This window comes from Coturnix japonica, chromosome 8 (genome assembly GCF_054131305.1).
Source record: "Coturnix japonica strain WE chromosome 8, WE-NBRP24, whole genome shotgun sequence".
Classification (NCBI taxonomy): Eukaryota; Metazoa; Chordata; class Aves; order Galliformes; family Phasianidae; genus Coturnix; species Coturnix japonica.
Window position 1 is genome coordinate 29,373,956 of NC_140670.1, and position 26,192 is coordinate 29,400,147.

General features: G+C 45.8%; 1 protein-coding gene across 4 annotated transcripts in view; it reads right to left on the reverse strand.

Moving 5' to 3' along the window:
• FGFR2 (fibroblast growth factor receptor 2) overlaps positions 1 to 23,972 on the reverse strand; it is a 68,698-nt gene extending 44,726 nt beyond the window's left edge. For 2 of the 4 annotated variants that reach the window (XM_015867440.3, XM_015867439.3), the window contains exons 1-4: positions 23,452 to 23,972; positions 19,541 to 19,794; positions 6,665 to 6,931; positions 5,907 to 5,981 (exon numbers count right to left, since the gene is read on the reverse strand). In XM_015867440.3, coding sequence (XP_015722926.1) covers positions 5,907 to 5,981; positions 6,665 to 6,931; positions 19,541 to 19,715 — 517 coding nt within the window. In that variant the 5' untranslated portion in view covers positions 19,716 to 19,794; positions 23,452 to 23,972. The remainder of the gene's footprint in view (positions 1 to 5,906; positions 5,982 to 6,664; positions 6,932 to 19,540; positions 19,795 to 23,451) is intronic. The other 2 variants (XM_015867446.3, XM_085555335.1) reach the window with 1 other exon arrangement.
• Between the last annotated feature and the right edge of the window lie 2,220 nt (positions 23,973 to 26,192).

Here is a 26,192-nt window from a genome sequence, read left to right on the forward strand (position 1 = left end):
CATTTTTACCCAAGACACCCAAGATCAGCCCATGCTCTGGACCCATGTTCCACTTTGGCTACAGTGCTTTCCCGACATCGCTTTGGTCGTATCCCCATTACAGCTGAAAAGAAAGTCAAGTATTCAAGATCTGTTTAACACTAGGAAACATTAATTTAGTTTACAATGGCATTTTCCCGAAGCAAATCAGATTAGTGTGGAATTCTGAGGACTAGAGGGGTCCAGAAAAAGAACTCTATTTCTCTCGGCCCTGTTTCATTTCCTTCATTAGCAGCCTTACACTCCACTATAAATAAACTCTTCCGTTCCTCAAATATTTATAGCAGCTCTTACAATCAGTGTAAACTCAGAAATCCTGCCACCCCCCTCCCTAAATAAAAATACAGCTGGATAGAAAATACAGAAATAAATCCTTTAACAACATCTCTTTCTGTATAAAGAAAACATTCCAAAAGCAAGTCTTAAAATGATGCTAAGAACGATAAGTGTTGGGGGGGGGGGGGGTTGTGTTGGGGTTTTTTTTTCCTCTTTTGCCTGAAGTGGCAATTAGAGTTAAAACTAATGAAGTAGAAAAGCAAAGCAAATTTGTGCATGTAATCAAAACATAAAATCAGGTAACTATTGCAAATCTAACTAGCAGGCTAAGAAATTGTTACACGGGCTAAAGTGAATTAGAAGTGCAAGGAAAATTACTGCTAATGTTATTTGCTAAAACCAGGATCACATTAAACCAACAGAAGAGTTTAAACAAAGCCAACCAAAGGAATGACATACGTGCAAAGACCAAATTACATTAGGTCTGTATGCGGCAAGGGCAGAATTACAGGTTGGTGCTGATAAGTTACAAGGATATTTTCTCTGGATGGGTAAATACATCCCACAGGGCAACGTCAGGTCATAATATCCACATAGTCAACTGTAGCAGGTCAGGTCCTCAACCATCCTAACTGGTTGTACTGCCATGTCAGAGCCCAGCACAAAAGACATGGAGCTGTTGGAAAGGGTCCAGAGGAGGCCATGATGCTGATCAGAGGGATGGAGCACCCCACCTATGGAGAAAGGTTGAGGGAGCTGGGCTTGTTCAGCTAGGACAGGGCTGCAGCGTGACATCATTGTGGCTTTCCAGCACCTAAAGGGATCTACAGGAAAAATGAGGAGGGACTCTTCAGCAGTGCATACAGTGACAGGATATGGGGTAATGACTTTACACTAAAAGAGAGTAGATTTAGGGAAGCAGTGGATGTCCCATCCCTGGGGGCGTTCAAGGCCAGGTTGGATGGTGCTTTGGGCAGCCTGGTGGTGTCCCTGCCCTGCAGGGGCTTGTAACTAGGTGGCCTTTAAAGCCTCTCCAACCCAAACCATTAATTGATTCTATGCCCTAAATAGGCACCTCTGATCAGAAGCACTGCAGCAATCATTGTCCCTGCTCGTCATATCCATCCCACGCACTTGCATGTGTCCAAAGCACTGATGGCTCAGGAGTCACTCATGGGCAAGTAGGAGCTCTAAGCTCAGCCTCCACAATCCTTCTGAGGCAGCAATGCTCTGCAGCCTGCACCCAGATCAACAGGAAGCTCTCACTGGGACACAGCTGAGGATCAAGGCATGCAAGCAGGCCATCATTCAACCATCAATGAGCAGATCCTACAACCAGGCTGCCTCATGCAGCCAAGTTTTATTAAAAGTATTCCATACAAATACCAGCTTGTATTGCATTATAGTGCAGCTCATCCTATGGTTGTCTTGCATGCGATTCCCTTGTTCCCACATCCTTGAAAAATCTCCTCTAAAGTGCCCAAATAATCCTTGCATACAAGAAATGCACAAGGAATAAATGCTTTATTCCATGGAAAAAATGGAAGCGGAGAACAGGCTGGGAGGATGCTGGCAGGAATGAAGAAAAGCAGCCACAGTGGGAGGGAGAGATGGAGGAAGGGAGGGAAACTCCAGGATATGAGCAAGGGCTGTGCTTGGAAAGCTTTCCCTCACACAAACCTCACATCAGCAAACCCTGTAGACCTCCTGAATTACTGGGGGACTCTGGGAAAAACATGCGGACATCACATGCTGAAACCACTGTTAGAGAACATAGAAGACACCCTGCCATTCTCACCAGGTACCAGGAGCACATATTGGTAGCTCACCAGCATATTTAAGGGAAACAAAAAAGGCAGCAAAGCACATTTCTGCTTTCGTTTTGAGAGCAAATCCATCTTAAAACAAAGAACGAATGTAGCATACCAGCACATACCAGCACGGGCTGACCCCTTACAGACCATCTCTGTGACATGCCACCCTGCTAACAGGATGAGGGACACATCTCTGGTAGAAGCTCCCACTAACAACCAGTGCCAACCCCACAAGCAACAGCAGCAGCAGCAGGGGAAGGAGTGGGAATTCCTGATCGCTTTTAGAGCTCTCATTAGCGAAGAAAATATCCTGCTGACCCTCACTGCACTCTGCTGCAAATACATTACATCTAATCAGGCAAATCTCCTGCATGTGAAATTGAAATTAGGCAGCCCAGGGGACCACTTCAGAATTTCTTGATTATTTTTTTTTTCCTCTGATTACACCTAATACAAAGAAATAGAGGAGTAGTCCATTCCAAGCCTGCCCGAGGAGCACCTTGAGCCATTCAGTGCACCTGGAATGACCACACCGAGTCACCCCGAGCTTTTCAGTGCAATTGTATTTGACCTTTAATTAAAAAACACTTCTAGGCAGCATCCAATTTTTGCTGCTCCCTTGAGCGGGTTTCCACTCTGCAGGATCTGATGAATTTAAACCTTGTTTTATCCTTTCCGAAACTCTTTAAGGCATGAAAAGCACAGCATGTGGATTACATTTAGATACTTTTTGTTCTTAGTGCCAATTTACCATTGCTTGGACCAGAAGAATTTGTTTAAAGGATGATAAGGGAGAAAAAAAAAAAAGCTACAAACTTCCCATCACCTGACCAGACTTGAAGGCAGAACAGAAGCACATCAGGGCTACATCATGGTCCCCAGCAAACTACTGCTGGCAGCCCTCTGTGCAACCCCAATGTCAGTGCAGCCTTGTCAGGACAATAGGAACTCTTGAATTTAGGGCTGATAATGATGACAAGGCAACAAGCACCAACAAAGAGCCACTACCAGTAAGAACTAATGGAGGACAGGCCTTAGCTCTGTGGCTAAGTCTAGGCCACAGTAGGAAGTCTAGGCCTACGCCAATGGAGATGTCTCTCTTGCACCAGGCTGAGGCACCTCACTAGGGGAAGAACAGAGCATCCAACACAGCCATTTTATAGACAGAGAGGACTGGTTTTGTGTTGGAACCAGCCCTGCACCTTCCCTGTGAGCGCTAATCACTTCAACAAAAGCTGGAAGTAATAAAAAGCTATTCAGGATGCAGTCTGGAACAAATCTACCACGTTGTGTTGGGTTTTTTTTTCAGGCAGTTAAGATATCTGTCAGGCTAGGAGGACACCAAACGCAGTGTGAAATGTGCTATGCATGCCTTTTACTTAAAAATACACACAGGCCAAATGGCTGAATGAATGCACACGTGTGCAACACGAGTGCCCTCCTCTCCTGAGAGCAGGCTGCTGCTCCAGCTCCTGAGCACCTACACCTCAGTCCTCCAAGAAGCACTTGTGTTCTCAGGGCAGCCTTGAAGCACAGGCCAGATTTCTTCCTCAATCCCTCCCTCCCTCCGGCTGCATTTGAAAACCTTGGCCTCAGCAAACACATTTGTAACAGAGGCAAAGCAAAATTGTTATAAAGCTTAAAAGAGTACTTCGATTACTAAATACAAGAGTTCTAAAAGGTTTGCTTTGGGTTTAAATATGCAGGAATGAGGATGCCAAGGTTCAGCTTCCCGTGGAAGGCACTGCAGCCATTTCCTGCCTCATCACATTATAATTAACATGCCAAGACAGCTGGACTTTATCAGAATTGTTTCATCAAAAAGCAACAACCTTTGAAGACCACGGCCTTTTGTTTCCATCTCTAAAGGCATAACCAGGCCAATTTCCATTGCTTATCCTTAATGATCACAGCTGTAATTTGCATGTAAATTGTCGGTTAAATAGTTTTAGATCTGCAGCGCTCAAACCCCGGTTCAGGAAAAGCTTAAGGAGCTCCTCTCTTAAGGGGCAGCAAACTGGTGGGATCCCAACAGCAGGAAGGTGGGAAGGGAGTTTGACCATTGCAGGGCAATGCCTCTCCCATGGCACTATCAGAGTGGACTTAAAACTACTCTTCAACTCCACACTGACTTTTCAATCAGTCTCGCAACTCCATTTCTTAAATTAGATGGGGCCTTTCGGGCACAACATAAAATCTATGAGAGTAATGGCTAAGAATGCTGACGGGAAGGCTTAGAATGTATCAGATAGGCAAGCTTCAGCGGTTTGCAAAAGGATCAAATTGAGTCCCACCCCAAACTTTCAGACAGCTCCGATCATGCCAAATCACAGTCATCTTTCAGCAAAGTTGTATTAATCCAACCGAGTTCCTATGATGCAACTTTTCATTGAAAACAGACTGTTTGCAGGAATGCGGTGCCACGGTCCTTTTGCTGGCTCCCACGCTTCCTGTTGAGTGCTCGTACAGCAGAAAGAAGGCTGGGCTGCACCCTGTGCCCACAGAGGGAACCAGCAGAACCTTGTGAAAGTCACTCTATGAGCACTTGCCTGGGAAGTGCTCTGTTTAGGTGCCATCTACCCAGCAATGTCTCCTATCCAAACTCACCAATTATCTTTGCCACCGCATTCCTTTGTCGGAGCAGCCTACAGCTGCTTAACCCCGGCCACTTCAAGCTGCACCTGTGCATCAGACTGGGGTAATGCACTAACAGATGGCAGGGGCCACGCCGGCAGCTAACTGCTTATATCACTTTAAATAGCATCTAATGTTTCACAGTTTCAGAGCAGGGCAGTCGTATACAATAGTAACTAACTAGGGTAGCTGAAATAAGGCGCGTGCTCCTTCATCCCAACAAGTGTTTCAAGTATTTAGTATCACTGCCAATTGCTAACAGGTCCAGGGAGCAAACACGTTGCTGGCTACTGCTTCTGCAACCAGCAGACATCTCTAAAGGAGGACTTCTACGTTTTTTGTGTTATTGGCTTTCCAAAGCATGAAGAACAGCAAACTACCAGCCACCCAATGGGATTCTGCAATGGTGCAGGGGGCATAAGGAACCAATATGAATTTTACTTTCTTTTTTTCTTAGCAGCTGTTCTATTTAGAGCCTATTAATAGCTTTCCAACTCCTCCAAAGGGATTGAAGTTGAACATCCAGCAAGGTCTGAGACACTTTTAGCCTCATTTTCATCATGTATAAGTAACACAAAATGTGGTTTTGGGTGAGAATTGCCTTATTTGGGACAAACCTTGAAACCTTTGCAGACAAAACCATTGCCTCCAAATCCATTCTTTCCAGTGAGATTTACGCACAGGTTAAGGACTGATAGATTTGTCCTTAGAAACAAACTCAGTTTCATTTTTAAGGCTTCCATACCACCGCCACCTTTTAACCATGTGAACTGGATCTTTGCTTCTTCTAGATTTCAGCCCAGAGCCAGAGAAAATTAAGATTCTCAGAGATTAACGAGAACGGATAAGGACTGAACTTCAATTTAGGAAGACAGGAAACTTCAGAAATACGAGCAAGAAAGGAGACAGAAAGTACAGACCAGGAAAGCGTGTTTAAAAGAATATTAGTTTATTTGTTCTTTTTTGTTCCAAATTACTAACCAGGAGAAACAGAAAATGGAAGAGGACAAAAGGTAACAGTATGTGATAGCACATGCAGTTAACAGTCGAGGAGCTCTGAAGGCAGGAGTGCAAGAAACTGGATGCTATTTTCCATGTGGAGCTTATCTTGCCAGGCACCTCCGGCAGCGTGCTGTTACTTACTCATCTGGTTGCTGTCATTCACAAAGTCCTCAGACCCATCATTGTCATCTTCATCATCCCCAGAAGAAAGAGCATCTGCACATTAAAAATAACCAAGACTTTTAAAGAGAGCACTTTGTGGATAAATATACCAATATGCTACATCTTATATTATCTACCAAGAACAGAAGTTATGTTAGTTGTGCAGGAGCTATAGAAAAAGAAAATGCATGAATGTGTGTTCTTATAAAATTCCAACAAAACTAGCTAATAAACCTTAAACGCTACAGAAGCTTCCAAAGAGAGCTCGTTAACTCCAAAAATCTTTGGACTGAAAAAGCTTTGCTTCTCTTTGAGACATTCAGCTGACCAGAACTGAGCGCCTTGAGAGCAATTTGTCTCTAAACAAAGCAGAGTAAAAGGATGTAGGACAGCTTTTTTTTTCCCCTCTTAGGACTGGGGGAAAAAAACTTCATATTCATTTTACTGGTTTTATCATCATCATAACAGCAACTCTGTACAATTTAAACCTGTCACAAAGGCATAAAACAGAGGGCTACTCGGCAGCTATTAGTATAGACCCCATGAAGCAGAAGTTGTATATACAAACCAATGCCATTTTAGAATCAGGACAAAGGGGAAAATACCCAGAATATCTCAACTGCAGAACTCAGCTAAACTTTCTGTGCCCAACTGGACTATTTCAAGTTCTATTATTATATATCTTTATATGACATTTTACAGCTTCTACATGCAAAACCTGTGTTTAGCTCACTCACCTGTAACATTTACAATGAAGTACAGAGTATCACTGTCTAGGGTCCTAATAGCAGTGCAAGCATAGAGGCCCGAATCTCTGGGTGAAGCATCTTTAATTTGTAAGTACTCCCCAATAATCACTGTCCTATTGTCGGGCCCCAAAGGGACCCCATCCTTAGTCCAACTGATCATGACGGCGTCTTTCAATTGACAGCGCAACTCAAGTGGTTCTCCTGGAAGTGCAGAGTGTACATCTGGCTGAGAGATTTGGTATTTGGTTGGTGGCTCTGCGAAGGTTGAAGGAAAGGAGGAAAAAAAAGAAGAAAGAAGGAAAGGAGAGAATTTCCAACACAAGTCAGTGAAGGCCCTTTTGATCCACGGAAATCACGTTCAATAAAAGGTTTCATCCAGATTAGCCCAGCAACCTGCCTTGCAAAACTGAATCACATGCAGATATGGATAAGCTGTATGTTCAAACAAAGTTAACCACAAAGAAAGCTCATTCCCTTTGGTAGGTCCCTTGTCGTGCCCTTTATCTCAGCTGCCACTGAGTCACAACCCACCCCACAGCCACACCATGCCAACCCCAGCCAGTAGTTACCACAGCTGCATCATCCCCATGGGGCAGTGGTATGGGGTGGATGGACCCCACCCCCAAGCACCCAGACAGTGCCATGCATTAGGGACTGCTTTTGTCACTGGTTTCACCTGACAGCCACAGCATTGCTCTCCCATCACCCCTCTTCCCTCGTCAAGACAGAAAAGTAAATATGGGGGGGAAACGTGAACACATTTTCTGCTTGCTCCTGATGGTCACGTCTCCCAGCTGGCTGCTGCACTCATGCCCTACACAGACACCAACTGTGCTCCCATGAGTGAGCAAATAAATACAGCACACGCTGCTTTCTGTTTGTTGGGAGTCACCGCTTTTAATATTCCCTCAGTGTCCACCCTTGCTTCTAAGAATACCGTGCCCTGAGAACCACATTTCTCCCATGTGCTCATTTCTCACATCACACCTTCAACAGAGAAGGCTGAAACAAGTGCCAAGTCCAAGCTAGCTGTTGGGTGGGTGCTTGGTCATGCTGAAGCTCTGTCACAACCCCAAAGGGACACTTGGGCATTTCAACTTGAAAGCAGCTAGCCCAGTTTCTCCCCCTGCTCACTCAGAAGCCACACAGTTTCATGGAGCTGGATGGTAGTTTGCCTGATGCAAAAAGAGACCAGATCCAGGGATGAGCCACTGCAAAGCCAGCAAAGCTCCTCCCGTCTCTTCCCTTAAGGCAAGTGTGTTTTTCAGACAGCAGATGTGGCACACATCCCAGCAGGGCAGTGGCTGCGAGAACCATTCCAGCAAAACCTGAGCAAGACCGTTTATGGGCACTATAACGTTGCTCAGATTTAGATTTTATAACTGGCTCTCTACATTTCCCAGAGTGCAAAACTCCATCTTGAAGCCCACAACAAGCTACAATACAGCTTCACGTTTTACAAACTCATTCAGCCTTGCTGATGCAGCCAGGAATCCGTGGATCTGCAGTGCAGGTGTTACACTGTGCTGCTCAAAATGTCATTTCCAGAAGGAGCTCAGGCTGTTGCTGCACATACAGCTGTAATAAATACGTTTGAATATACTGGATAATATTTGTAATACAGAATCCAGTGTCAAAATAAACTAAAAAATAATAATAAAAGCTGACACTGCCTTGCTAATTTACTTTGACGTTTACAAGACTTCTTTGTAAGCACTCCACCTGCAAAGTACATTTCTTTTACAGAGTTTACACTGCGCTGAAAAACCTACTGAGAGTCTTTTAAAAGGTCTTTGTTAAAGCCACCATGGGTGAGGACAGCTCAGCCCTCCCCCAGGTGCCCGTAAGGCTGTGCTGAGCAGCACCAGGACACTTACAGGATGCTCACACAGGCTGCAAGAAAAACCATCTTCTACTTCCCATCCTTGGTTTCTAAAATGACTTGAATTCAAGTCTTCCAACACGAATCCAAATTCAAATACAGCTTTAAAGGGAAAACTAGCAGCAAAACATTGAAATAAATACAAAAACTGGGTATGTATTAAAGTATTCGAGTTTAGTAAATGCTATCCTCCTGCGTGCCTCTCTCATCGTGGTATCAGAGGAGATCCATCACCGAGTGTTGTCATGAAGTAATGAAGTCATGTTTGGATATAGTGAGCTCTTTCAGGTGAGCCTTTGTGTTGCCAAACTAGAATGTAGCAGCACTTAAGACTGTCACTTTTTATAATGTTTGCCTATAAACTTTTCCAGTGTGGGTTTGAAATGGTGCCCAAATGCAAACAGAGAACAGGTGGGATTCAGAGGCATTATTAGCCTGTCCAATAGGTTCACAATGAAAATTGACAGGTTCAAACTGTTAACAAATTCCCAGCAGTGTATAAACAGCCGTACCCTGCAAAGTCAACTCCCCCAGGACACTGCACCCCTTCACAAGCCATTTGTTCACTGCCCTAAGATTTAGGGACAAATTTGCACACTGTATAATAACCACAGCAATGCTGCCCCTGAGGATTACACCAGGATTATTTCCCCACTTGCACATCTTTTCAGCACACCAGAGAAACAAGCCACGCTCTGCCTTCACTCGCACCCATCCTCTGGTGTTTGAGGCAGCATTCTCCCAAACCCAAAGATCCTAAGCAAAATAACCAGCTGGGTCTCAGGCAGGAGGAGGAGATGGCCCAGCACAAGCTGCCAAGTAAGGCTTGACGACCTGGCATCACATCTGATGACTCGATAACGCGTTTATGCTCCTCCTGCCTAAAACTGTATCCCTGAGCCATCCCCATAAACTGCTAGTCATCACCCGACACTTCATTTGGTGAGCTCTGTACAGCCCAGGATTCCTCTCTAAGGGACTTCACCTGCAAATCCTATAATTGTGGCATCAGCTCCCACTGCAAAGGTGCTTTAAGTGATGTGAATAACACCTGCCTGTCACCCTTAAAAAACAAACAAACAAAGGCATGTGTAACATTTCTGTTGACATTCTAAAGCACCAGAGAACAAGGCAGGGAACACGGCTTCTGCTATTGTTTTCTCCCAGCTACATCCTTGTTTGTAATAGTGCTGCACACAACGTGAGCATATTGAGACTTTATAGGTGGAACCACTGAACAGCACCCCATGGAAAACCAAGTCCCTGAATAAACACATAGTGGGAACCTTTTCTTCACCTGCTCACACATGGTCACAGTGTGGTTCACGCCATCCAGCCATCAGATGGAGTATATACTGCCTGTATGAAAGCCACGACCACAATGGAGGACGGAGAACATTCTGAAAGCCCTATTAAATATTATTGTGAGGTGCACAATTACATTCCAAGTCATATTTCTATTCAAGATCAGTCACTGAAACGAGAGATTTATACTTCCTTATAAGATTTTAAATAATTATTAATTGTCTCCATTTATTAAAACGTTAACAAAGAACTGCTTATCTTAAAGCTCAAGGCATTTAGTTACTTAGTTACAGAGCCAAATAATTAAACAATCAGCTAATAGCTAACCCCAGCAAAGATTCTCACACAACTCTCCATAACACAAAAGCCTCAGATCCCATCAAGCCACTTTCGCTTCAAAAGGCTTTAGTAAATAACTAAACACTCACTACAGCATGCCCAGAAGGGTCAACAGACCTGACCTGTCACGAATCCAAGAGGTTCATTGCAAAACTAAATGTCCCCATGGGAGATGCCAGGCTGGCAAACACTCCTCCTGCTGCTTCTTTTTCTGAGAATTGCAGAAGATCCAGCAAAACCACTCAGGGTGAGCTACATGGAATGGAAACACTGAACTGTGCCTGGAGCAGAATAGCTACAGACCCCAGTGACTTTGAGTCAAACACCAAAACTTCCTGCTCTCTGCAGGAGATGCCTCTGGAGCTAATGAAAACCCAGGTATTAAGCAGGTTTGCAACCTTCGCATCTCCCCTGCACAAGGTGCCAGGCTAATGTTAAGAGCAGCTCCACGTCTTCTTCTCATAGGACGATGGATAGCAAACTCAACTTACAAAAGCAATGGCCAAAAATGCAGAGTGGCTCCTGGCTGCTGTGACTAACTGCTGTTAGCCAACAGGGAACCAAAGTCACAAAGGCTGAGCACGTCTCCCTACACAAAGGGGGACAACACAGTGTTTGCAATTCATCCATCTGGTTCTCCAAAGTCACTGGATTCCCTGCTGTCCTATTTGTGTCGTGTTTATGCCAGCGAGCTGCCAGCTATGCCCGGCTCTGCCTTGGCCAGGAAGTCAGGAAGTCTCTGTGCTCTGATAAAATACTTTCCTTTCAAAGCTGCTCATCTCCCTTTCATAATTTTAAAACATAAAAACATCCCGTGTCATTATGAACAACGCTCCAAAGAGCACAGATCATTTTTTTTTCTCCCCTTCATTGTTTAAAAATATTAATTGTAATTATAAATAGAAGCTCTATACAGGCCTTATAGAAATCCTCACCAAATGCTCAGCACCAACAATCAGGGGATACATACAACGGCTACAAACATAAAGTGGCAGAGCCTAAGTCTTGCCTTCTTCCTTTAAAACAAGCTCCTGGGATGCCGTGTTTGAAAACATGGCAACTTCCAAAAACATCACGCAGCAAACTCCAAAACAAACTGAGGTGTTTCTCCTGCCACCTTCTCTAACCCTATTATCCCTGCTCTATAAGGATAACGAAGCAAGCATTGCCATGTCATACATGCAGGATACCCCAGCATGCATAGAGCTTCCAGCCACCCCGACCTGCTCCGGGCCTACAGCACCATGCCAATGCCTACTGAGGATTACATATACCAAGATCATTAAGAAACATGAAATAAAAGAATTGGTTCCAATTGAAATACTTGCCAATGTCATCACCAGTAAGGGAAAATATCACGTGGCCCTTAACTTGTTTTCCTAAGCCTTGAAGACTTAGAAGAATAAATAATTCTGGTGATCAGCAGAGTTCCATCACTTGCAGATCCCCAGGCCAAGAGCAAAGATGCACCAAAAAGTTATCAACAGCTGAATACATCTATCTGCAATGCATCACGTTCTGCAGCATGCCAGCAGTTTTGGAACCCCAGTGTAGCCCAGGGAAGACTGAACCCCAAAGGCTTATATCAGGCCCTGCTGGGCTGAGCTGTGGGGGCAAACTGGGCCTCAGCCCCATTCTCCCATGGTCCCAGAGGTACTCGAGCTGTTACAGCCCAGCCATCATAGCTGCAAAGCAGTCACACTGACGTTTCACACCACATATCCATGTTTAAAGCAAGCAGAGTGCTCCTCAGAAGCAGAAGAAGAAAAAAAAACAACCTGTACATGTCCAGGCTTTGTGCAGAGATTAAGATTCCTCCAACTTGTAGCCTGCTTGCTCCTACCTGTCTTTATGGTTGTGACCGTTGAGTTACGGCTGCACAACCACATAACACACATCAAAAATGCCAACTATCACATGCTCGTGGGCTTGGCTGTGTGCTTCATGCTTCTGGAAGCTAAGCCAGGGAAGACATGGAGCGTGCCAAGTTCAAAGTAAACAGCAGAGAGACCAGCGAGGCCACCTCCTGCTGCTGGGAACGGCCCTCTGATTTCTTCCTGTTTGTCCCAGTTCTTCACGGTCTGCTCCTTACAGGATGAAGACTTCTTTATACAATAGCCAGTGTAAGACTTGGCTCCAGGCAAGGGACAAAGTAAGAAGCAGTAAAACATCAGCATCAGTATGTTGTCCACACAAAGGCTTGGTAACAAGAGAGAGAGAAATCACTCCCAAGCTTGAATCACCACACCAAAAACCCTAATATGATTATACTGCCTTTTAATATGCAACTGATATGATGAGAAGCTGCAGGATCATCTTTGAGATTTGAACCTCTGGTTCCACGCAGCAAAATCCAAAACTCTCATTTCAAGACAAAAACTCCATTAGATGCACAAAACAACAGAGTTCTGGTCCCTAAGCTAACTGAGAGCACTGGGAAGTACAATATGAATGTAACATATCTGTAGCACCATCTCAAAAATAATTAACTGCTCTTCAGAGTCATTACAGAAGAATCTTCTCATGTAATCTATCACACAATACAAAGGGGAAGGGAACGTATCACCTTTTTCCAGACTCTCAAATGAAGAATGGAATGAAAAAAGAAACTTCTCTACCGTTAAGGTAAAATACAAGAAGAGACTGGGATCATTTGCTCGCTGTTTTTACTTTCAGCAGCAGCAGAATACAAAATCTTCCTGAACATATTCTACATACAACCAAGTAACGAAGCAATTGAACCAACTTCATTGTCCAGCTTAGCATTAGAGTTCACCTGGGAAAGGCTCACAGCCCAGGCAAAAGGTATGAGCATGTACATTGAGTTGATCAGGGTTTTAATGTTCCCCATATTTTCTTGCATCTATTCCCATCTACAGCTTTTCTCCAGGTCCCTTATTTGCATTTCAAGAGCAGCATAAAAACAAAACAGAACACAGCATAAATCCAGACAATAAAAACACAACCCTTACTTCTTTTCCAGGTTTGCCAAAGGCTGTGCTTAGGACTATTACTATTCAACATGTAAAAGTAGTAAATTACAACCGAGAGGTTAAAAATTGCACAATTTCACCTTCGAGCACTAGTTCTGCAGGCTGAGAACATCCATTCACATTCCCTATAAGCAAGTCAGCAGTTGTTTCTTTTGTACACGGTCCCATTTTTACTTGACTATACAAATCCTCTTTAATTTCAGCAGCTCGTCTGGAAGTCTCATCTCGCTTATTCCCCACTCTGCCTCTGAAATTCATCTTCCCCACTTCCTAAGGTGGGATTTGGAAAAAGAAGACTTTTAACTAATGACTGTAGTATTTAATCATCGAGCAGTGAAGCTCTGCACAGTGAGGACCACGGACCTGGCAGCAAGGAGGAGCATTGAGCAAGCTCCAAAGTTAAAGCCAGGCTGGAGGGCTGCCCTTCCAGGTGCCCCACAAAGGGTTACTTTGAACTTGCAGACACCAGGGTCACTCGTTATTGTAGCAGTCACTCCTGGGCACTGTGCCATACGAATGGAAGATGGTTCGAATGTTTCTGGATTGTTAGTAGAAGGGTTATTAGCAAGCAGCCACGCACCGCAGATTTATTACAATGCCTCTGTGCTAATCCCATAGGGCTGAAATACCTGTGCTCCCCGGGTGAGTAAACAACATCAGCTGAATCTGGGTACTTCCAAAACCATACGATCTAAGCACAGCTATTTATTTATATAGGTGATTAAACAATGCTTAGCACAACCAAGCTCAGGAACTGCTCAACATTTAAACTTTTTTTTTTTTTTTCTTTAAATAATTATTAAAAACAGCTGGGTGGCCTAAAGCAGCCTTCACAATTATAGATGTTGCTTTTCTTGAAACAAATTAAACATTGCAACACAGACATTGAGCAGGGCACTTCACAAACTGGCAGAGCTGGTTGGATGCCCGGCTGCCCGGTCCTGCCAGCTGCTCACCTCAGCCCTGCACACTCCTCCAGGCCATCCTAAAGAATAAAGTGAATCCTACATAGTTGTTGTTTTCTTTATATACCACATCGTTTTATTACGTGCAAGAACTGAGTCGTAGCACGGCGTTCTGATCCACCTCTCTTCCACCCAACCGTGGTTTAACCTCCTATGGACACGTCCTGCATAGCACAGAGTGCTACAGCACGCCTGGCTGCAGCATCCAGCCCCAAATCCAGTTTAAACTTGGCCACAACTTGGACAAGCCCCCTGGGAGAAAGTCCGAGGTGATAACTCCGATGTCACAGAACCCCATTCCAAACAACACTCACAAAAAACTACGAGGGAGAGAAAACGGTGGGGAAAAAAGAAAAACACAAACCCTTCCCACTATTTTCTCCTCCTCACCCAACATCTCATCCTCCTTTTCCTCCTCACCAGTTCCCCAGCACATAGCACTGCCTACCCCATTAAACCTTCCCAAACAGAGGCTGTTTCCCCTTATACAAACAGATTTTCCCCAGCTTGAAAGGCGAGGCAGCTCAAAATCAGTCAATGTCCCAAACTGATGAGCCAGTTCTTTTGTGGGGGAGGAAAAGCAATAATTACACAGAACTTGCAATGGCATGCGAGGAAGGGAATTAAAGTAGGTCACATCTCCGAGCTCCTCGGCTTCTCTGAGGTTCACCAAATGCTTTCTCTACAGTAATTTTAAAAATACAATTAAAATAAAAATAGCATGGCAGCTGAAGGAAACCGCAGAGTAGAATTCTGCCAGCACTGATCTTGCCCTTCTATCCCTCTCCTTGATACGGATAATGTCATTTGTGAGGTGACACACAGTGAAAGGACACGAGCCAGCACAAACTGCAATCCGTGAGGCACATCGCTGTGCTAAGTGCTGGATGCTCTGATGCTCTGAAGCATAAAACCAGTGCTCAGTGCTCCTACAAAACAGGGGTTCATCTTACAAAGACACCAGTGACAGCTCAGAGATGGGACAGGACGCACTGAAGACATAAACTACTCACTAAGTTTACCCTACAGGTTCCGTACTGAGCACTGCCCTGCTCCCCACAGCCATCCCATGCACAGATTATCATGTTCCAACCAAAACCATTCATATCTGAGCAGGTCTGGGCGAAAACCGGGGGAATCAGGTCACACTGCTGCACCACCTCTCATCTTTTCAGACTTGTTTGGGGTTTCTGGCAAATTTTCAGCACAGATTTTGCATTTAACTGCACTGAAATAAGCTCTCCCTTTTAGTTAAGCCAGGTGTGCTACTGCAAATAGACAAGATGCAACTCGCCTAAGCAAATGATGGGTCTTTTGAAAAGAATACAGATTTATATGGCTGAAGAGTGTCGCTTCCGAAAGGGAAAATCTCTGCTTTTACTGTAAAGCTTCGATCACAAGGACTCACAAAATGCGTCACAGACTAAAATCTGACAGTGAAGGGCTGCTATGTATTTTTCCTCACATCTCCATCTCTGCCTAAATTTGATATTCACAGTAAGGAAGAAGAAAAAACAGTCTTTGAACTTATTTCCTAAAAGGCAAGCGATCATTCCTGCTGAAGCTGGATACAGACATACACTCATTAAGGGCTATGCGACAGTTGTTATTGCAACACCACAATAGTCCATCATCTCATGCATACACAACCTTGCATAACCGGGGCTGTCAGCATTTCCATTGTAAACGCTGCTCTCAAAGGCTTGCAACTTGCCTGTAAAAAGTTACGATAGCCTGAAATCCACTGCACGTCCTCTGCCAAGGAACAACTATTTCAAAATTAAAAACAGTTGCCATTGGAGTCGGTCAAAGGAAAAAATAAAAAGAAATAAATAAAACTCAGCACGTTTGAAAACCTTTTGGCCACCTGCAACATTACCCTTCAAGCCTGTGGATTAAGCAGAGCGCTTTTTGTAAGCTCCATACTTCTCTGGGTACCACACTACAACATGTTTCTATGTTGTTCGGTATCCATGAACTCAGGTGACAAATCAGCCTCTCTAGAGTCCACCATCAGAACACAACCCATGGCAGAAGGCTTTGCTCACCGCAGCTCCTAGTAGATTCCCAAACAAGCATTCAGGGCCATTTTAAACTATGATGTTTTATTTCACAGGACACAGAATTATGCTGTCCCTTGTGGAAAGCTTAAATTAGTCCTTTGAAATTCGACCTAAATTAAAAGAACTGAAACACGCTGTTATTGCACTAGGCGAGGGCTCCGAGCGGGCACTCCAAGGCCAGCTTCACTGGATGGGGAAGAGGCTAAATTAGCTGCCCAGCAGAACGATAACACACAGCCTGGGCAAAGAAAGGTCAAGGGAGAGCTTGCTATTTATCAAATTTATGTCTAAACTAATTATTCAGTTCACAAAGTAACCCTTCAAGCCATGTGTGCGGTCAAAGCCCTTTTGTAACGTTGGCTGTCAAAGGCCTTCACGGGCTGGGTACACAGAAAGAGAATGGCTCCTTTATGCACGCTGGGACAGACTCATTTCTAAATATTTAGAAGCAGAAAGTCTTTGTGCTCCCTGGGATAAAAAAAACATATCTGTAAACACTTGATACAAGGCAGAAATCGATTGCTGACAGTCTCCAAACCCGCTCCTACAGGTCCTGCTTCTGCTTACACCACCTCAGCCTTCACCTTGCCATTACAGAATAAGCAAGCGAACATTGCAATCAACAACAAACAGACCCAGGATCCAGCCCTTAGTGAGCATCCATGGTATCAATATTGGCACTATAGTTTACTACGGCTCAAGATACCCTCTTCAGCATGAGTATCTTTACACATCCCAGAGCAACACTGAATGGGCACAGATCAGACCCAGAGCCCGACACTGTATGAAAGCAGCTCAGAGAAAGGTGCTACCAAAGGGATCAGATAAACTGCAGGTAACAAAACAAAACACCTCGGTACACGTGTACACACAGCTATGCAGCTCATTACCCTTAGAGATGAATACTGCTTGTGCTAAAGCAGGTATTGAAATACAGACCCCAAAGAAAGTGGTCCCCTAAGTTGTGTTTAGCTAAGAGATGACTGTATTTCAACCAGGGCTTATTTATTACAGCCAAAGGAACAAAAGCCACAATCTCAATTCCTGTTAACATTGCATGCAGCTTCTTGAATATTCTGAGTCACTAAGACAATAAAGAACAACAATACAAGCACTTAGCACCAAAAAAAAGACAAAATCCAGGGCATGTCCCTGAAGAAAGACTAAGGAACAGATCAAAGTATGTCACAAAAGGTCACAGCCCTGGCGACCTTCTCAGCTGGTCTAAAATGTCACTGTCCTAATGACTGCTCAGTCAGCAACCCAACCAAAAGCCTAAGATTTGGAGCACCTGACTGCCTCAAATTAGCTGTGACCAAAATGTTTGGCATTCACTAAATTAAAAAAATAATAACAATAAAAGTCAGCTTTGTCTTTGAAGAGATTTTTTTACAAGAGCGTTTTGTTCTCCTTTCAGCACCGAGAGCTTGTGGGTGGCAGTGATGGAACCAACGAAGGTGATTCAGTAAAGAGTGGGTTTTGTTGTGTTTTTTTTTTTTAGAGTAGGGTTTAACAAAGTACATAAAAGAGGTTTTATTTCCCAAATCTCAGATATAAATCCCACACAATTGCCTGTACTCTACAGCATAAAAGCTCTTATTATACCATTAATATTATACCATTAACTGAGAAGCTCTTTCTTGTAACGACTCAAGTTCTTACATCTAAAATCGTCTCACGTAAGTTAACATTCCTGCCCAGGGAAGAAGTTTTCAGTAGGTTTTTAGCAATTTACTCTTTGATTCTCACCCATTGGAAATTCCTCATGGAAAAAGCATATTTTGAAAAGAAAACTGTTAAAGCATAAGTTAAATATTTTAACCCTTCTTCCTGCATGATTCACGCAATCACATTCTTCCCTGTTTAGCCCTAAAACTAATGGACCTCCCTACAAACAGCCCATCTGAAACCAGAACTATCCCTGATTTTGTCACTCCTCTGAAAAGCCAAAACGGCACCAGATGTGCAATTAACAAAACATACAGTAAGTGGTGATGAGAGTTGAGCTTTCTCAAATTCTCATGTTACCTTCAGAAGGGGAGGGGAAGAACCAAAAAGGCTTTGCCATCAACAGTCTCTGCCCGTGACAGATGACAATATTGCTACGCTGCATTCATTTTGCTTCAGGAACGCTTGCTAGGGAGGAGGGCTCATCGTCTCTAAATAATTTTTCCCCTGCCATCAATAAAAATGTACTTGGAAGAGAGTCTAGAAACGCGTTAGCTGGTGACGTCTATTTTTAGAGGCAGTGGATAGAAACAAATACGCTTTGCATGGAAGTGGACTGAGTAAAAACAAGGCTGTATCGCTGGATGTGGGTAGAAAGACACATCTAGGCCAAACTCCCCTCAGAAAGCTCGCCTGATGAAATATGGTTTATGGGATACTACGTTGCTTTGACAGTTAATAGAAATGCAATCAGCCCTCCAAATGACAAATAAAACTAGAAGATGGAAGCCTTGCTTTTTCCCAGGGTGTTCAGCAGGCAGAAATGATCCTACGCTCTCCATAAAATGGAGACAAATACAAGTGGCTCAGGACAACAAGAAAAGCAGCCCTTCCTCAGCTCTATAAAGAAAAACACTTTGCTAAGTTTGAGGGTGGGATAACCTACAAGAACATACCAACAGGTGCAGGCTCAAGGTAGGAGATTTTATCGGAGCACCTCTTTCAGTGCAAAGGTTTCAATCAGTTTTTGCTTTCACAGCAATAATCTCTCCTTGCTATTCAGATCTCCTCATGTGCACTTCCAGACCCTGCGATCCAGACAGCGTACTGATTGTTCTTGGACATGAACAACAAAAGGGAAATTTATAGCAACCAGCCACAAACACCAATAGGGCCGCGACATCTGCCTTTGCAGAGTGCCCTGCAAAGCTAAACAATCAGGGCATGCGAATAAAAACAACTGGCATTTCTTTTTCCTCCCAACTTTCCAGGTAGTTCAAATCACAGTGACGTACAGCTACCCAGCGGTGTCCTTTCTTAAGCAATACATAACAGGTACATAAGCGCAACAGGTTTCCTTAAAGACCCGTTCCTGAAAGCTTTCAGCTGTACACTGTGATTATACAACGCGATGACAGTCCCAAGTGAAATCACTGACACCACTGCTTGCACAAGATTAAATAAACGCATGTTTGCATGAACACAGTCCGCGTGTGAATAGGAGAAGTTGGAAAACATAACTCTTGAGGGCAAATCTGTTACTTGCCTTCTATTTACCAACGCGCATAAAGCTGTTGACTTCAATTTCAGCTGTTGACGTACTTAAAATTAACTCCTTTTGCAGAATTAAGTACACTAGAATGATTTACCTTCGGGTTCCAAAGTGGCATCTTCAACAACTAAGTTAAACGACGGTCGAGCCAGGGAAAGTCCAGCCATGGTGACCACCACCAGGCAGATAAGGCAACCCAAATCCCAGCTGACCATCTTTTTAGAGTAAGTTCCTGGTCCATTTCCATATCTCCATGTGGACTTTAATCCCATCTGAGCACCTCTACAGGAGCATGGACAGAACGCAGTGCCTTCGGCCAGGGCAATCCCTCCTCACTGGGAACGGCAGCGACTGCAGGGAGAGAGATTAAATGCTGTCAGCAAAACCACCCTACATGCAAAGCAGAAAACCCCACAAAGTCCCATACAGAGCTGAGGAGAAGGGGGGAGGAGGATGGGAAAAATACTTTTCCAGCTTCAAGTATATGTGAAAAGTGAGTGACTTTTCATTTTCTGTTAGCAGTTTCCATCATCACCCGAGGTGTAACCAAGTCCTCCTTGTTTTCACAAAATCACTTCTCAGCACGTATTTAGGGCTCTTTCACCGACAGAAAAATATACATTTTAAATAATAATAATAATAAAGGCGCACACATGTACAGACACATAACCTGTAATGCTGTAAAATTACCACAATTATACAAATGATATTCTTGTTATTGTTTGAAGGTTTATGTAAGCTTTTTCGTTCCCTCACCGAGGCGGCTCCGCAGGCAGCTGAAGTTTCAATAATTCAGTAGTTTTCCACCATAATAACAGTTGAAAAACACTCCTTACGCTCAGACAGCCCATAAAACCTTACTTTGCCTCAGTAATTCCAGCTCTCCTGTAGGTGTACCCTCTTCCACCTCAGTTCAGTGCAAGTTAACATCTGAGCGCCCCATGCAGGTAACAGGGTCCCATCTTCACAGAGGTACTGGTTAACTACACTGCATTCCAGCCATATAAACCTGGGCAGGAATTGCACATGAGACCTCCCCGGCATCATTTTCCACTCATACATGCTCAGCTGCACAGCATGCACACACGAGCGTCCTCTTTTCAAAGGTCCTAATGAAATACAGGTTTCAGATAAGGGGGAAAGAAGTTCATTTCAATCCCCATAAAATGAATTTCAATAGATTCCTAAGGGATCCCTAAGAATCCCTAGGGGGATCCCCTTAGAATCCCTAAGGGGACCCCAACAAGTACCACACCAAGAGCATCCTCACAGAGTGACCCAACAGCTCACCCTGACAACTGCACTGTATTTCCCCCCCCAAAATACAAGGTGGCACACCACTGTCGATGGATAAATCAAGCAAGCTGTTCAAATCAGCCAATAACTCATCTTAGAAGTAATGAGACCCAACTGAAGCTTAGAGAGCACCGGTCTTGAGGAAAGAATAGCATAAAACCTCTTTTTTCCCCCCTCCTGCCCCCATCCTTAAATAGAGGGGGAAAAAAAGAAGCCTGAGCTACGATACCACAGCATGTAGAACTCAGCAAAACAAACACATGTTCTGCCTTTATGGAGCCAACCATTAAGGAATGTATTCAGACTTTTTCAGCCTCTCACTCAGGGCTGGAAACCGAGCTCAGCTCCCAGAAGTGGGGACAGGTGTGCGTGGGGCATCCTTGGAAGCCCCAGGCTCTGCAGAAGCAGATTTGAGAAGAGATCAAATTGGGGAAAGGGTTCAGACACAGCATTTCAGGTGAACCTCTGCCACTCTGGGGCAAGCGTTTCCCATCCCAGCTCAATGCTCCTCTGCTCCTTTAGAGATTGAAGCAGAGCTCGACACCGCAAGCACACAACAGTTCCACCTCCAGCAGAACCAAAGCCAGACCACTTCACAGACACTGGGGAAGAACCCACAGAGCACCTCCCTACAAGAGGGCAATGCAGGTGTGGAGCCCAAGTTCTGTCCCGAGGACGGGTCTCAGCCTCTGACTCACAGCCCCACAGCACAGTTTATCCAGCTGTAAAGCAGGTATAAATCCTAATTAACAGACTGGAGGTAAAGCTAATTTAATTTCCATAAATCATCCTGTAAAGCCTGATTAAAGGCTATGTATATAAATGCAAAGCTTAACCATATTTTTTCGCAAAAAGAAAACATACCAGAATGCTATCACATATCCCAGACTCTTTTCTAAACAGCATTAATCCCACCTACATTTCAGCAGCACAGGACTTCCAGGCTGCATTCAATGCCATTTAGAGCCGTGTGCCCATCCCGAATGGCAGCACTGCTCACCTGGAGGAGGCTGCCAGCTCCTGCACTGAGCATCCAACAGCAGCACGGAGGGACTCTTCCCCTGCAGGGCAACACCAAATTCAAAGCCTGGCCTCAAGAAGGTGCAGCAAAGCGACAGTCAGAGCTTTGGGCCCATCCGCAGAACCCAAATCTACAACCACGGTCCAAACGCTGCCCGTTCCCAAACCAAACGGAGTCCAACGAAGACCAAACGAACCCAAATTCTTTTCATAGTTTGATGGCCACAGTCGCCGGGGAACGGCTCCCTGGAAGGACCTCCTGCGCTGGTTAATTATGTACCTCTATCTCGATGTTTGGAACACAGCCCCAGCATGCTTTTTGGCCTCCACAATTCTGGCTTCCTGACTACAATACCATAATCCCTCCTGGAGTCTCAGACTCAGTGAAAGCCACACGTAGTGTTTATTTTTCCCCTTGAAAGGGAACTCTGTCTCTCCTCTCAGCCTACACTTCGGGGAGGAGTTGTCAGCCCCCAATGATTGATGGCTCTCCTTGCCACTCGCTCATCAAGTCAATTTTCACCTCGTCACATACCTGCCCAAATTTCTGTGCCAAACTGACGAGCATGGGAACGCAGACTGGTTTGGGAGCCCAACCAAATTCCTCCGAGCTCTCCTCCACTTTTGAGCACACTCGCTCGCAAACAAGTAGTTCTTGTTCAGCAGTGGCATTAATTAAATTCAACGCTCAGTGTTCTTTTTAATCTACTCCCATTGTTGTTTATAAGATGTTTATCACTCCCCGGGGACGGTCCAATTTGTACAGCATGTTAACCAAATCAATACGCTGCTCATCGGGCAGCTCTTAGCAGCGCTCTGTATTAAGGCAGGGAATAGCGAAATCTGAATGAAATACGGACTTTCCCCCAATGCCAGCACCCGGCAGCTTCCCTACAACCATCCGAGCACACCGAGCTCCCCAACGAGAGCTTATGGGCTTAAATATTGACGCCTATTTATACGGAGATGCAGACATACGTACGCACGCGTCTCCATCCCCGCTCAATCTCCGAGCAAATCTGAGCATCACAGCTATTAAACATTAATTCTGGAGGACTAATGGGAACCGGCTGGCAAGCCTCCGTACTTTCGCATTGTTTGAACTTCTTTCATTCGCTTTCCAGGACTATCCTGTTTTTCTCAAGTCTTTTACCACTAAGAGATGAGGAGGGGGGGGAAGAGAAAAAAAAAAAAGATCTGCATTTTAATTGACATTCCAGAGAGAGAGAGAAGTCCAGAGGCTGTTGATTGCTGTCTATTCAGCCCAAACAGGCTTTTCAGATGAAAATGAGTAAAGGCTAGTGGAAGATTTACAGGGATTTGGTACAAAGGAGACAATGAAGTTTTAAATGTTGATAGCGTTTCACACCGAACGCATAATGGCTCACTGTTTGAACGAGCCGTTTTGCATTTAAACCTATATATCACCGCGGATTTCTTTTTTTACCCGGTGCGGGACGGGGGGCGGTTCCGCTCCGCCGAGCATCGCTCCGTGGGGAGCTCCCGAGGGCTGAGCTGCCCTCAGCCCCGCTGTCACCGTCCCCTAAAGGTTTCGCAGCATCGGACGGGACCGCAGACAGCATCCCGAGCCTCCCCGTCCCGTCGGGAGCGCCGCGAGCCCTCCCCTCCTCGGGTTTGCCCCCATCTCCCCCCCAACACCCTTCCCCTCCCTACCCCCGGCCGTGCCATTACCTGCAGCCGGTCGGCTCCGCGGCCGCGCTCACTCGTCGGGCAGCCCCGGCGGGGCGGGCTGGGGGCCCCGCAGGGCAACGCGGCGCATCCCCCGCGGGATGCGGGGCTGGCGGCGGCGGGGCGGCGATGCAGGAGCCCGCCCGGCGTCCCGTCCCCTCGCTGCGCTGCGGCGCTACCGCCTCACTGGGGCGAGCCCGCCGTGCCCGGCGCCAGCAGCCTCCTCCCCCGGGCGGGCATCGCCGCGGGTCCCGCTCCGCTCCATCCAGCCGCCCTCCCCGTGCCGCCGCAGCTTTGTCACTCCAACAACCCCCCTCTTTTTTCTTTTTCTTTTTTTTTTCCTTCTTTTTCCCCCTCCCTCTCCCTCTCTCTCTCTCTCTCTCCGCACGCTCCTCCGACTCCTTCCTCCCTCCTCCCCTGGTCACTCCCCCAGCTGCAATCCGAGCCGTTTCCTGGACGGCGCTGCTCGGCTCTGCCAATCGCTGCGGCTGCGGTACGGAGCCCCAGCCCCCGCCGCCCAGCTCAGTCCGGCCCCGGCTCCGGTCCCGCTGCGGGTGCGAGCATCGCTCTGCCCGGTGGGGAGGGCGAGGTGGCCGCCCCCAGCCCGCACGCAGCCCTGACGGCACCCGCACTCACTCACGGTACCACCTCGGCCACCTGACTGCGGGGGGTTTGTAGGACCAGAGGCTACAGCAGCGCTGCCCCAACCCGAGGGGTTAATGGTGACACCCAGCAAACACCACCCGTGTGCACGGCGTGGGGTCAGCTGTGTGTTGGTGATGCAGCAGCAGTGCCCGAAGTGATTTAAAGTGATGCATAATATCGGTATCTAAAATTGAGTGTAACTTAATAAAGCTTTTACTTTAGATACCATTAACTAAAAGGTTGCTAGCGCAGTCCGAGCAATGCTTGCTCTGTAGAATCGGCCTGACAACTGAATCAATAAGCGCCGCTCGCCTCCAATTAAATCAGTGCTGATCAATGTAACGTTACTTTATCTGAGCGCAGCTCTGCCGTGCACTGGATCTGTTCTGCACAGTATTGATTGGAGGCTCTCAAGGACTGCGGCCGCACAGCAGTGGCTCTCTGTATTTACACACTTTCAAGCACCAAAAGCTGAAAACAAGTTTTGTGTGCACCGTGTGCCTACCTCCCAAATAGTGCTTTCCCACCGGCAGCAGCAGCAGCGAGGGGCTGCAGGCGAGATTGGAAGCTCAGCTTTACTCTTGTTGTTCCTAAAGCAAGAGGCGTCTCAATGTTCTAATTGAGGAGCTGCGATGTCACAGTCCGGATCCAATTTTCTCAGCTCTGGGCATGTCCACTGCCCTTTGAAAACACCCTTTAATGCATTCTCACATAAATTATTGCCCGACACAGGAAGCTGCAATACCTTTCCCCATTCATCGCTATCTTTGCATGCTCTGAAAAAGAAAAGGAAGCATTCTGCTAAAAAAAAAAATGACAAATCAGAACACCTATCCCTAATGTCTGGAAGCACTTGTCAGAATTTATTCTTTTTGGGGATGAAAAGATAACAGTCTATCAATGGCACCCTATTCTCTCCAAGGAGCCTCATTCTCCTAAAGTGGCCCATAGCGGCCGAGTCCTCCATCAGAGAAAAGCAGAAGCATGTTTGGAATTAAAACGGGGGGGGAGGGAACAGGGGGGGATCAATTCTGTCATCATATTTAGGCTTCAAGAGATCTCAGTGGGCCCAGGGAGCCTTTCACAGCAGCGAGGCCGCTGAATGAGGGCATAATCTCTTTACAGTTTTTTCCTCCTCCTCTCAAAGTGGCTGGGATCCTTTTTGTGAGCCCTCCTGCACGTGAATGGTGTGGCTAATAAGCCTATTAATGAGGTTCCACAGAGGACTGTGAATAGGTAAATAAGCCCCAATCTGTTGAGGTTCAGGAGCAAGGGCAGTAAAGCCATCACGAACTAAAGGTGACAGTTTGAACTGGAATAGGAACAACAGCTCCAGGTTTCAGGCAAAAGAAAGGACAGACAAGGCGCGCATTCAGGCTCCTTCTACCCCCTACCGAGTTCTATTTTCTTTCCCATTCTTCCTCCTTTATAAAATGTCTTGAGTAGTCACCCCTTTTTTCAAAAGCTCTTGAGACGTCCTTTTTCATCCTGGCAATGATACATCAATAGGGAGGAAGGAAAATGAGGACACCAATGCTCCTTTGCGCCTCTACTTTCAAAAGCGCCAGCGGTGCCGTCCCCGCGCACACGGAGGCGGGGGAGGAGAAAAGCAAGTTAAATTGAATCTTTCAGCTCTGCCAGCCCTTTGTCACCGCTGTCAGCTGGACCGCGGGTCCCCATCGCAAACAGCGGCGGTGCGGGGCAATGCGGCTCTCCCAGCTGCGGGGCACGGCCGGGCCCGGAGAGCCGGGGATGCTCCCACCCGGCTGGAGCAACGCAGAAAAAGCCACCTTAGAAAGAACCGCAAGGCAAAGCTGCTGAGCGCTCGTTTGCTCTGCACTTTACAGCCTCTCGAATAGGTAAAGTCAGGAGATGTGCTCCTCCACGGAGCCGCAGTGAAGCTCAAGGCACCGCTCTGCACAGCGCAAGGAGCGCTCCTCCAATACCAGCCCGCCCTCCAGGAGCTGGGCTTGCTAACGTGCCACGTCTCTATCGGATGGGAATAGAAACAGAACAGAGAACAAAGAAAAAGGGAATCTAACCAAGAAAAAAATAATAAGAAAGAAGGAAGGAAGACATAAAGAAGTAAAAGAAGAAAG